The sequence below is a fragment of the Melanostigma gelatinosum genome (genome assembly GCF_949748355.1).
Source record: "Melanostigma gelatinosum genome assembly, chromosome: 17".
In the NCBI taxonomy this organism is placed as follows: Eukaryota; Metazoa; Chordata; class Actinopteri; order Perciformes; family Zoarcidae; genus Melanostigma; species Melanostigma gelatinosum.
Window position 1 is genome coordinate 3,626,810 of NC_136650.1, and position 12,378 is coordinate 3,639,187.

The 12,378-nt window shown below is 40.4% G+C and overlaps 1 protein-coding gene across 1 annotated transcript in view; it reads left to right on the plus strand.

Moving 5' to 3' along the window:
• The window catches only part of col11a2 (collagen, type XI, alpha 2), a gene marked incomplete at its 3' end in the record, with an annotated part of 54,928 nt that overhangs the window by 21,445 nt on the left and 21,105 nt on the right, over positions 1 to 12,378 (plus strand). Inside the window, exons 7-19 of the mRNA XM_079287733.1 lie at positions 724 to 1,905; positions 3,249 to 3,362; positions 4,906 to 5,121; positions 6,405 to 6,458; positions 7,470 to 7,511; positions 7,851 to 7,913; positions 8,032 to 8,106; positions 8,801 to 8,887; positions 9,260 to 9,316; positions 9,574 to 9,627; positions 11,238 to 11,291; positions 11,427 to 11,480; positions 11,901 to 11,954. Of these exons, the coding sequence (XP_079143859.1) occupies positions 724 to 1,905; positions 3,249 to 3,362; positions 4,906 to 5,121; positions 6,405 to 6,458; positions 7,470 to 7,511; positions 7,851 to 7,913; positions 8,032 to 8,106; positions 8,801 to 8,887; positions 9,260 to 9,316; positions 9,574 to 9,627; positions 11,238 to 11,291; positions 11,427 to 11,480; positions 11,901 to 11,954 (2,106 nt within the window). The remainder of the gene's footprint in view (positions 1 to 723; positions 1,906 to 3,248; positions 3,363 to 4,905; positions 5,122 to 6,404; positions 6,459 to 7,469; positions 7,512 to 7,850; positions 7,914 to 8,031; positions 8,107 to 8,800; positions 8,888 to 9,259; positions 9,317 to 9,573; positions 9,628 to 11,237; positions 11,292 to 11,426; positions 11,481 to 11,900; positions 11,955 to 12,378) is intronic.

Below are 12,378 nucleotides of genomic sequence, written 5' to 3' on the forward strand. Positions count from 1 at the left end.
CACTATATTACCTGGATTGCATTTTTGTTTGTTTCTTCACAGTGGTAATTTGCATGTAATTGTATTATAGCAGCATGAGAAGTAAGAATTAATTGCGTACTGTTGTTTTCATTTTGTGTTTTTATGGGACTAACGTGCACGCTCGCCTGGCATCCATGCTCCTTCTTTTTTTGACTAAACAGCAGCAACCTTCTCTGTAGTTGGACTGCTCAGTGCATTATAAACTGTGTGTGTTTGTGTGTGTTCAGCATCAGCTTCACCTGACCAATCACCCTCAGTGCCTCTATCAAACTCCAGGCTCCAGTTCATTTTAGCGCAACGATGCTGCTTTGTCATTTAATATTGGGAATGGCATTACTGGAGAGATCAGCAAAAAACCTTGTCAAAATACGGACTTGGAATGAATTTGGAATTTGTTTTAGTACTGGTGTTTTTTCAGTTGTATTTTTGCTTACCGTTTTAAAACTTGTATTAGTCCTCTGCTGTATCCAGTAATGCCTGTACAGTCTCAGTAAATCATCCAAGCCTTGGCCATCTTTATGTCAATGTTTCTCAAAACATCCTCTCTTGTCTTTCTCTCTCCTTCTGTCCATCCCTTGTTTGTGCTTTTCACCCCCCTCCCAACCCTTCCATGTATTTTTGTCTTCCTCCACTCTCTCTTTGTCAATATGAACTTTTACATACTGAACACCATCTCCACCAAACATTAATCGCGGATATTAGAAGAAGGCGCTCAATGGAAAAGCCCCCACCAAATCCACCCCTGTCAAACCAAAACCCTCTCCAGCTAAGCCTGCCAAGACTGGCTCAAACAAACTTGTAGTTAAGACACATATGCCCAATAAAGCTCCCAAGTCTTCCACAGCCAAGCCGTCCAAAGCAAAGCCCACTGCAGTAGAGATCCTCCTGTCTAAGATCAAACCAACAGCAGCAGCTAAATCTAAGCCCACAGCTGCCCCAGCTAAGAACGGTAATGGTAAACCAGCTGCGGAGAAGAAAGAAAATGGTGCAGCTAAAGCCAACAGCAATGGCAATGGAAAAGCAGCTGTAACAAAAACAAATGGCAATGGCAAAGCTACAGCTGATGCCAAGCCTACAGCTCAGGCGAAGGTGAATGGAAATGGCAAGGGCAAGGTTGTAGCCGAGAAGAATGTCAATGGTAATGGTAATGGAAAATCCTCAGCAGAAAAGAAAGCCAATGGAAATGGAAAAGCCACTGTTGTGACTAAGACTAATGGAAACGGCAATGGCAAAGCTATAGCAGAGAAGAAGGCCAATGGAAATGGCAAAACTACCATTGAGGTTAAAGAGATTAAAGTTAAAGTTAATGGCAAAGCTGAGAATAAAGTCAACAGGCAGGCTAATGGCAAAGTTATTACTGTGGTAGAAAAGAAAACCATTAGTAAGGGTGCTGCAAATCAGGCAAAAATTGAAACCACTACAAAAGCAAAGACTGGGAGTTTTGTAAAAGTAGAAAAGACTGTGGTCGCTGCAGCTAAATCAGCTGCCAAAGTAGAAGCTACTAAGGCCCCTAAACCCACAAAAGCATCAAAAGCTGAAGCTACAAAAATGGCAAAGGCTGTGGCCACCAAAGCTCCTGCAGCAAAAACTCTAGTAAAGCCAGTCAAAGAGGTCACCAAAGTTAAAACTGTGGTCACCAAAGTCCCTCTGGTCAAATCAACGGTGACCAAAGTTGTGAAGAATGTGATCGAAAAGGTTTCCATCCTGAAGAAAGTAGCGCCAACATCTGCCCCTGTCCGGCCCACTCCACCCAGACCCACCAAATCCAAGTTGCCGGTGGACATTAATGTCAAATCCCTGCACAAACCATTCCCACCCTTTGGCAAGGCTGTGCTGAGTGGAACTGCAGTCACAGCGAAGAAAATTACCAACGGTTATCAACAGGTACAAAAAGAATGTCCATATTTGGGTCAGAGTGTCCTATCTGGTCAGGCCAGGTCTTTCCACCATCCAGGGGCTGCAACAAAATAAATTTGGAAAGTTAATGTTTTGAATTTTTATCATTATTATGGGTCTTCAATAGGTTACAGGCAGTGCATATTTTGAGGTAAATCCTTGATGGTGGACAATCTGGTCTTCAGATGGAAGCTGGTTCATACCAAGCTGGGTGCCTTCTCCTCTGTCTGTATATCATATGATCTTTACGATCACCCCAACTTCTCCATATGATATGATACAGCGGTGCACATGGAAGCATGGCTAATTGTACAGTTTCATTGTTCTTTACTTCACTTCATATTCCTACCTTCAAGCTCAAACTGGATCTCAGAACCCGACTGCACTCCAGCACTCTGCCTCTTTCTTTTTGGGGGAAACCATTAACGTACCGGTGCAATGAATGAGCATGGATTTCTATGGCACAAAAACTAAACCTGAGAAAATGCAAATACTATCCAATTGTATACACAAAGAAGACAATCAGCCTATTCTGTCAATCTGTCATTCTCTCTCTTTGTTTTTTGTTTTTTTAAGTACCTGTGTTTTCTCTCTGACACCTGTCTCTCTGTCTCTGGCCGTATATTTATGTCAAATATGCATAAAGCAGCCTCACAGAAACTTAAAAGCAAACTCAAAGTGTGCTATCATTAGAAGTTACATTTCATTCAATCTGTGTTATACTACAAAGCTGACATGATTTAAGGTAGAGTGACATTGAGAGGTTCATGGTCATTCGTGGGTTCTGGAAAATTCATAGAATGTGTTTCATTGAAGTAACTTAATTATGTTCTGTGAGGCTGTTGATTGGGGTCGTCTCTCTGGTTTCTGGTCTTGGGTGAAACTAGACATCCCAAAGCATCGAGTTACGATGTTTTCATCTGAAGGGATGGATAGAGGCTCTCAGTCCTACTTCCAATAAGAGCAGACTTCCCCCTTTCATGAATTTTGAGTTTAAAAAGCAAAAATTGTTTAACAATACAATAGAAAGAAATCTCAGCAAAGTAGTCTCAATGACTCCCTAAATCTTGCGTATAGCAAAATTTATAGTTATTGAGATTCTGAAACTACCTGAAATTTCTTTTGTAAAATGGATCTTTTCAACTTTAAAGATGTGAGTTGCCAGTAAGAATATTCTTGGCCTCTGGCGACCGCAATTTTATGAAGTGATCCATTTTTTCCACTTTTAACTCATCATCACTTACAAGCAGACCTCGAACTAACCGCGCTCTTCCATTCAAATCTGCTTACTTCCTCCCTGCTCCCCAATTCCTGTCGACTTGACCAATCAGGATGTAGACACTGAATATTCCGAGGCTGGCCACACCCCGACAGAGACTGATTATTACTATGAGGAGACGGTGCCAGAGGGTGAGGTGATTGGACAAGAAGAGATCCCTGAACAGGTAAAAAAGAGAATGATACACTCAGTGACACAGATCAAGAGTAGATATAGAAACTGTATAATATAATGTATGTAGATCTATAGATATATTTGCTTAATTTGCACAAAAAAACTGAATTCACCAATTAGCACACTGACAGAAACAAGAATAAATCATCACCTCCATCACCAAAGGAAGAGGACAGTGTAACACCTGTGTGGTGGTGAGCCCAGTCTTTATTAACTTAACCAAGTAGTTCTAGCTCTGTGTCTCTCTACACTTTTCTAACCACACATCAATGTTTTGTTGGCACCGATGTCACGTGACAAGACATAAGAGAAGAGCTTTTTCAAAGAGAATGCATCACATTCATCTGCTTGTATCATCAAACATTTTTACGTGGCTCCCCTTTTCCTCTAACAACAAGCTTCCTGTTCTCATCTGAAGATCCTTCGTTGATCAGGTGGTGATCTTGACATAAGAACAAAAATCTTGTGAAAAAGGGATCCGCATAGGAATATTTGATATGCAGTTTTAACCAAAGCAACAAAGGGAGATGAATATAATGCATTCTGGTTTGAGAGAAAAATCGAACTGAACTAAAGAATACAGTAATCATTGTGGCTTACTTTACGGCCCTAAACTATCAGAATTTGAGAATGAGCTTCTCACATTTCTGATCTGTTTCTCACAGTTCACTTTTGTTGGCAATAATCCATATTGATATCATTGCCGATTTATCTGTATTAGCTGACTTTGATGACTTTGTTTTATTTTCCAATTTTGATGTTATGAATGTTTTGCTAATGTTGTAGAAATGTTTCAGTCATATACGGTATATTTTAGGGAGAAATGTACACGTTATTCACTATTTGTTTTGATAGTACTTCAGATTTATTCTGTTGTTATTATATGAGATGACGTACAGCATTTCTCCTCTGGATTCACATTTGTTTTTCAAACACCCATGGTAAGTGAAATAGAAAATAACATAGTGTGGCCTTTGCATAGCGTAGCATAGCAGCAGCAGCTCGTTTTCACAAAGTGCTTCATATCAGTTCTGTGTGCTCAGGGACAGACCTTCAGATAAAAAAATGCATTTTCACAAATTTACAATGTCAGATAATATATTCTGGTAAATTTGGAGAAATCATTGGGTTACAGGTCATCACAGAGAAGCTGATGAGGATATGCTTTGGTGGAAACATAAAGTTCAACAATAGATGATTAACAGGAGATTTATAGTTGCAAGATAAACTTGCTAATCTGTAATTGACCTGAACAAAAAAAGGACTGACACCACAGTCTGCCAGATGTCTTTTTGTTTTATGTCCCTATGTCACTGTTTATTTGCAAAAGGTAAGACTCACTTCTTTCTATATATGCCCCTCTCTTCCACTCCCCATCATTCTATATTTCTCTTTCCCTTACTAACATTTCCCCATCTTACATACCTCTCCCTCTTCCTTTCTTCTTCCTCTTGCATTCCCTTTTTTCCTTTCCTCGGTTCACCCTCTCGTGCTCCTCTATCTATCCTGTTGCGGCTCTGATAAACCCAACCCAGCCCCAGGTGGAGACAATGTTGGTGGGAGAGGAGGTAGATGCCACCAAGGCAGGCGGTGTGGGCGAGGAGGTCTTCACTGAGGAGTATGTGACTGGGGACGTGGGCCTTAAGGAATACGACTATTCCTACAGGGACTACAATGAACCAATACTGGAGACCGGAGAGGGCGATGCCAACATGGGCCCCGCCCTGTCCGCTGTGACAGACGAGGGAGGCGTAAGTCTTTTTGCATCAGAGGCAAAAAACAGCAACAAAATCAATTTCAACCAACTCTGAATCCTAGTCTTTGTCGAATTGTATTCAATCTTCTCTCAATTGACTTGTTTGAGTTTGCCATTATGTAGATACATCATTTATTTATGTGTTCTGTTTTTACCATTGGGACCTTCTTACCCATGGTGGCTAATTTGAACCCACATGGTACTGTAGAAAGCTTTACCTGAAAGCCTGGGATGTAATGTCTCCATAATTACCTTCACTTTAAAGGGGCAGTGTGTAGGATTTAGTGACCGCTAGCGATGAAGTTGCAGATTGAAACCAACTGAATACCCCTCCACTCGCCCCTCTCTTTCCAAGCGTGAAGAAGAACTTTGGTTTGTCCGTTCTGTGCTACCGTAGAAAAAATGACGGTGCAACACGGTGGACTCCATTAAGAGAACCCGCTCCCTATGTTGATATGAAGGGCTCATTGTAAGCTTAGCAAAACACAACAACAAATTCTTAGTTTCAAGTGATTATACACTAATAAAAACGTAGTTATGAAAATGATGTTCTATTCCAGACAATAAATACATTTTATGATATTGGTTGTTAACATCTGTTTCAGTTTTCCACCAAAAGTGTGACATAAGTAAATTCAAAATGGCCACCATGCAAGTAAGATGTAGATTAAATTTCATGCCAGGCAAGCTCAATCAGTCACAGAGACACCTGTAATTGAATGCATTTCAAATACTTTAAGGACCAAGACGTAGTCCACACATCAGTGGTTGAAATGGGTTTTATTTTATTCGGTGTATAGTGAGAAACTCAGGAACCCAGGAGGAATAGCTGTTACCACGGTAGACGCTATAAGGGATCCTAATAAGCATGAACAATCATTTGAACTATCACATACTCTGCATAAAAGGCATTTGGATGGCTGCATCCTTTTTCTTAAATGCCATTTATGGTGGTGTATTGCTTCATTTAGCGCTGCTTAGCCCACATGATTCTCTGTATATAGAGGTAATGGACCAACAGTTTGGAGAATCACTGACTCATCGGTATTTGGACGAAAGCTTATGCCTTTATCACAAGCAAATCAGGTTTTTATTTCATCATTCTATTTTCTAGCATAATAGTGTTTGAAATAATGTAGCAAACTAATGTGGGTGTCTTAATGCCACATCTGCATTCTCTGGATGTGCTTGTCTTTTTGGTTTTCATTGGGTGTGTGTGAGTCGCTCTATACTGTACTGACTACACTGTGTTGTTGGCTACATGTGTGTTTTCCTCAGGCTGCCGTCAGAGGCCAGAAAGGAGAGAAAGGAGACCCTGCTGTCTTGGAGCCTGTGAGTTACTAATTGTCTTTCAGCAGCTTTCCCAGAACAGATGTTTTTTTAACTGGCTTGTTCTGTGACCCGTGACCTTTCAGTCGCACACTTGCTTTTATACCTCTTATCCGAGATAGATGTCACATCAATTTGAGGGTGTGATTGAACACATATTGATAATCACCTTTTAGGAGACTATTTTGGCAGAGGAACCATGCCAATCCTATTCAAAAGTCACAGGACTTATCGCTAGCTGGTTAACTACACTGTTCCATATTCGTTTCAATGGTTGCCAATGAGCCATTATACAGGTCAGTGAGCTAAACTCCTTTCAGCTAAGACAACTTGTAGTTAAAATGGTAGAGAACATGCCCATCCAAGGACTAAATGACAAGCTTCTTGTCCTTGTAGTAAGGCTTTTTTCCATTCATCTATTTTCAATCCCAAAAATGTAAATTAAATAAAACCTTAAATGCAGCTCTTGAAAAGGGGCGGATTCTTCCAGAAGGATGCAAATGTGTTTTTTCCGCTAAGAACATTGTACGAGTTAAGGTGCATTACAAACAGACGACATGTATCTGAGAAAATCAGAGGAGTCTGATTAATGAGAAATCATTTCTCCATTGATCAGACTCCTCTGAATACAATCTCAGCAATGTCTTGTATTTTTTTGCAAGGCAAGGCAAGACAAGTTTATAGCACATTTCAACAACAAGGTAATTCAAAGTGCTTCACATAAAACCATTAAAAGCATCAAAACATAAGGCAAAAGAAAAGGAGATTTTAAAACAATTAAGAACATTCATTGCATTAAAACATTAAAAAACAGTGTAAGAAATAAAATACAGTAGTAAAATGCAGAAATGCAGGAAATTGATTAATATATTAATTGAATGTGGTTCAATTAAAGGCAGCAGCAAACAGAAAAGTCTTCAATCTTGATTTAAAGGAGCTGAGGGTCTCAGCAATGTTCACGCCTTGTTTTTTTCAGGTTTTGTAACATTTTAAACTTTATTCTGACTCCTGCAGGGTATGCTGATTGAAGGACCTCCAGGACCTGAGGGACCTGCTGTGAGTAAATTATGGTTATTCCCTTGTTTTCTATCCTAAAGACATTTTTCTAACTTCTAAATATTATATTAATACTCCTGTAGTTTGCACATATTTATTTCCTCAGCTATGAATTCTTTTAGATAGCAGTGTAATTAGCTTGTTGCCGGTATTAGATAGCCCCTCAGCCCCACTGCTCTGTTGCAAGGTTGTGGCAATGAACATTCTTTTTTGAATGTTATTTTTAGGATATTCCTATGCAACACCATAATCAAACTGCACCAGACACTGATAGAGAGTATGACCAGCTCAAGAAGTCTGCAATCAGAATACTTAAGCACCCTTTCCCACTTCTTTCAGGGTCCTACTGGCCCCCCTGGCTCCTCTGGACCTCCTGGCTCTGTTGGTGACCCTGGCGAGAGGGTGAGTGTTTCATTTTATCTAAAGAACTGCAGGTCTGTAGAAACATCAGTGCCGAATCTGTGCACAGACGATTCTAAGACATAGAAGCGTATTTCACTTCATCCTCTCCATCCTGCAGGGCACTTCTGGTAGGGCTGGTCTGCCTGGAGCTGATGGAGTCCCTGGACCTCCTGGAACCTCAGTCATGCTGCCTGTGAGTCACCCTTAACTTTTGATCCTTTCTTAGAAATGGATGTCTGAGTGATGTTTGCTCCAACAGAGGCATTTTTTACATTGTAGTTCTGTATGTTCAGTATAGATTCCTGTTATAGTAGAGTTCTGCAGGAATGGGTCCTAAAACCAGGAAGTGTGTCAGCATTTTTCACTTGCAGTTCAGTGGTCAGGGTCGTCCTTCAATCAGAGGAGGTGGTTCGATCCCTGACTCCACTAGTCCATGTCGATGTGTCCTTGGGCAAGACACTTAACCCCAAATTGCTCCTGTAGCTGTTCCTGCGGTGTGTGAATGTTGTATGAATGTTCGTTAGTCCTGATGGGTCCAACAGATAAATCCCATTGGCTCTTTGTCGAGGGAACACGTGCGATGCTAACTTCCAACATGGCCAACAAAATGAGGTCATCCCTGCCGAACTCTATGGCTTGATGTGTTTTCATATTAATATTTGAGTATTGGCCACTCAGAATCCAAATAACTGTTGCGGTGATCAATGAGGAACTGGAACTTACCATCACACTTTGATTTGTTTGTCCTTTTTATTGTTATAGATAGTCCAAGTAATTGCTCTGCAGCGATTTTTGCTGATTGATTCTTCAATTTCTCCAACAGTTGCCCCCCACCATTCATCAGGCAAAGTATCCACTCAAAAACAAATAATTTCTTTTTTCTGCAGTTCCGTTTCGGTCAGAGTGGAGGAGATAAGGGTCCTGCTGTTTCTGCACAGGAAGCCCAGGCCGCAGCCATCTTGTCTCAGGCCAGGGTCAGTCATCACTTTCACTTCCACCATGTGCTTGATTTGCCTCAAGGATCAGAACATTAGCCTTTCTTTGCTATTTGTGTAAAATAAAAATACTCTTACTGAAGCCAGTACTAGAACACACAACAAATTATAATACACAACAACAACAAAAACACATAACACAAACACGGTAGAGAAAACCTAGTTCCAGCTAATTTTTGACTTCATTAAAACTTTATTTACTTTCAGATTTCAGACATTTAGCTGATGTTTTCATCCAGAGAGATTTATAATGAGTGTGACGGGAGATTTTCCTTCTCTTCATACATCACCATCCTTACAAGCAGCCATGTTCCTCCATGATCATTGATTCTGAGATATTTTTGTCTGCAGATGGCGCTGAAAGGACCTCCTGGACCAATGGGATTCACTGGGCGCCCCGGACCCCTGGTATGTTTACTGTCATTTGGACCCTTACCTGTTCATATCAAGAGTTTCTTGTTGTCTATGCTAACCGTCAATTTCACAATCAAGCTGATTGTACACAACACAAAAAAATGTTTTACCTATTCCAGGATTTTGATCTCATAATATGTCTCTTATAAGCTTTTTTGTTAAGTCTCTTAACTGCAAAAAGTTTCATTTTTAAGGGGCGAATATGAAGTATGATGTTTTAGTGATGATGATGATGGTTGTGTATGTTTCAGGGAAATCCAGGTAGTAATGGTTTGAGGGGAGAGAGTGGAGACCCCGGTCCTCAGGTAAAAACACAGAATCAAACTCTGACCTCACACCAAATTCAAATAATTTAATTCATGTCAAATCATGTAATCAGCCTTTCCTTCAGTAGGGCATTGTCTATGGCAGGGGTGTCAAACATATGGCCCGCGGGCCGGATCCGGCCCGCCACGTCATTTTATGTGGCCCGCGACTCCGCCAGCAAAAAAAAGAAAAAAATATATATTATTTTTTTTACAAAAATTAAAAGTTAGATGTGAAAATAAAAATATCCCCATGGTCGAAATTATGAGATAGAAAGTCGAAGTGATGAGATAGCATGTTGTCTGTGTGCCGACATTAAAACTATCACAACAGGTGGACAGGAGATGCAACAACCCATAAAGAGGATTTCCAACAAGTGATCGTGCCTTTCTCAACATGCGTACTTCTCTGTACTTGTACACTCGTGGACTTGTGAAACGTCATCAGTCTCAGCCCAAGTACTGTTCCAATTCAAAGTTCACATCAAGCCAAGCACGGTCTTAATGCCCGGATGTGGCTCCGCCCATTTTACCGGGGATGCATCAGAGGTGACTTGTCTGTACTTGGGACAGCCAAATATCCCAGAATGCATGTTGCACCAACAGGAAACAATGGCGGAGGAGAAATCTCACAACTGGAAGTTGAAACTTTCGAAATACTACTGTCGTTAAGTCACAGAAAGTAATTTTAGGATGTTTTGAGGCGAGAAGTTAGTTGTTTAGGCACCAAATCTGTGGTCGGTTTGTCAAGATTCAGCCGATTTAAAAATCTGCTCCGACGATTTCGGAGATGTGAGGTGTTGCTAGCAGGATCTGATCCACATACATATATTTATTTATATACATATATATATATATATATATATATATACATACATATATATATACATATATATATATATATACATATATATATATATACATACATATACATATATATATATATATATATAATTGTATGTATGTATATGTAAATAATAATATATCATTTTTGATTTTAAATGAAAACGAAAACAGCAGGGTTGTCATATTTAGTTTGATTGTAAAAATACTTTACAGAAAAAAACGGATTAAACTCATGAGACCAGCTGAGGTGGTGATGTCATCAAGTAAGCTGCTGTTCCAATTGTCTGTAGGGCTGCAACAACGAATCGATAAAATCGATTGTTAAAAGAGTTGGCAACGAATTTCATTGTCGATTTGTTGTGTCGCGCGATTATTACGCCACTCAATAAGTCGCGGAGATGTTTGAGCATAAAAAAAAAAGTTGAGTTGAGCGATTCGCGCCGCCGGTCTCGCCGGGGGCTATTTGTGTTCATTCGCAACTGTCCACCATTAACCATGGGAAAAATAACCTCTATTTCTGCTTAGTAGGTGTTGTGGAAGTCACAGATATCCCGGGAAACTAAACTAAATATGTTAGGAGTAGTTACATTTACAACCGGCCCTTTGAGGGCGACCGTGACGCTGATGTGGCCCCAGAGTGAAAATGAGTTTGACACCCCTGGTCTATGGTATTACTGAAAGTATAATGTATCGTAGAAAGCATACTCAGCTCAGATCTATGACAAAAATGTATCACAGACATGTGATTTTCGTTCATTTTCCAGGGCTCCAGGGGATCCCAGGGTACGATGGGTCCTCTAGGCAAATCAGGAAGAAGAGTGAGTGTGAAAAATGTCTTACGTTGTCTTTGCCAAGTCCTTGTCAAAAACAAAACATGGTTATTTGGCAAAGTATGACAACTGTGTCTCCTGTACAGAAGCACTTCTAAAAGACGTTCCTCCTCTCTCTAACAGGGCCGTGCTGGAGCTGATGGTGGCAGGGGAATGCCAGGAGAGTCTGGAACAAAGGTAACCTCTCTCTGGTGCCATTCCTTCATGGACATCGTCAACATGAACTCTGTTGGCTCGTGATTTTCTCTCTTTGTTTGTAGCTCACCTTGTCACATGGCTGGTATTTTGAAAGTCCTGGAACAGATCCCCCAATATGAAAAATGAAATACGAGTGTCTTTTAAGTGCCAATTTATACAGACAATAACTGTGATGTGACCGTAAAATGCTAAATGTACAACCTGGTCTGCCAGCTTTTACTTGGTCTGGCTGGGACAAAAAACTCCACTTCAGCATCTTAGACTTTCTCTGGTGTCCCAAAACTGCATAAAGCTATGAGCATTAAACTCTGTATTAATGTGTCAACTCCACATGTGATGCAGTCCTTCATCTACTACAATGCAGGGATAATACCTTCCATGTCTGTTTGTCTCTCTCAGGGTGACCGTGGATTTGATGGCCTTCCTGGTTTACCCGGGGACAAAGGACACAGGGTGAGTCTAAAATAAAAATGGCTATCCAAATGCCACATACACTTTTTATTATTGTAAGTTCTAAGTAGATGATTTAAATGGTGGACGACCCTCTACATCCCCAGAGAGAGAGAGAGAGAGAGAGAGAGAGAGTAAAGGCACACGGGTTGTTTAGTTGAATATGTTAGTCTGTCTGACTCATTGATCCTCCATCTGACTGAGGTTTGTGCCAGTTTAAATCTATGGCTAGTCATAGTTAAACGTTGTGTAATAGTAATAATCGTTAACCAGAGAGGTTGGAAGGAGATATACGTTTCTAAACTGCTTAAAAACCTGTGGAGCTAACATGAGCACATCAATAACAAGTGTTAGCATGTCTATGCTACGCTAGCTACTGAAGGTATACTGAATGTCTACACATGCTGCTTTAGCTTTTTAACGATTG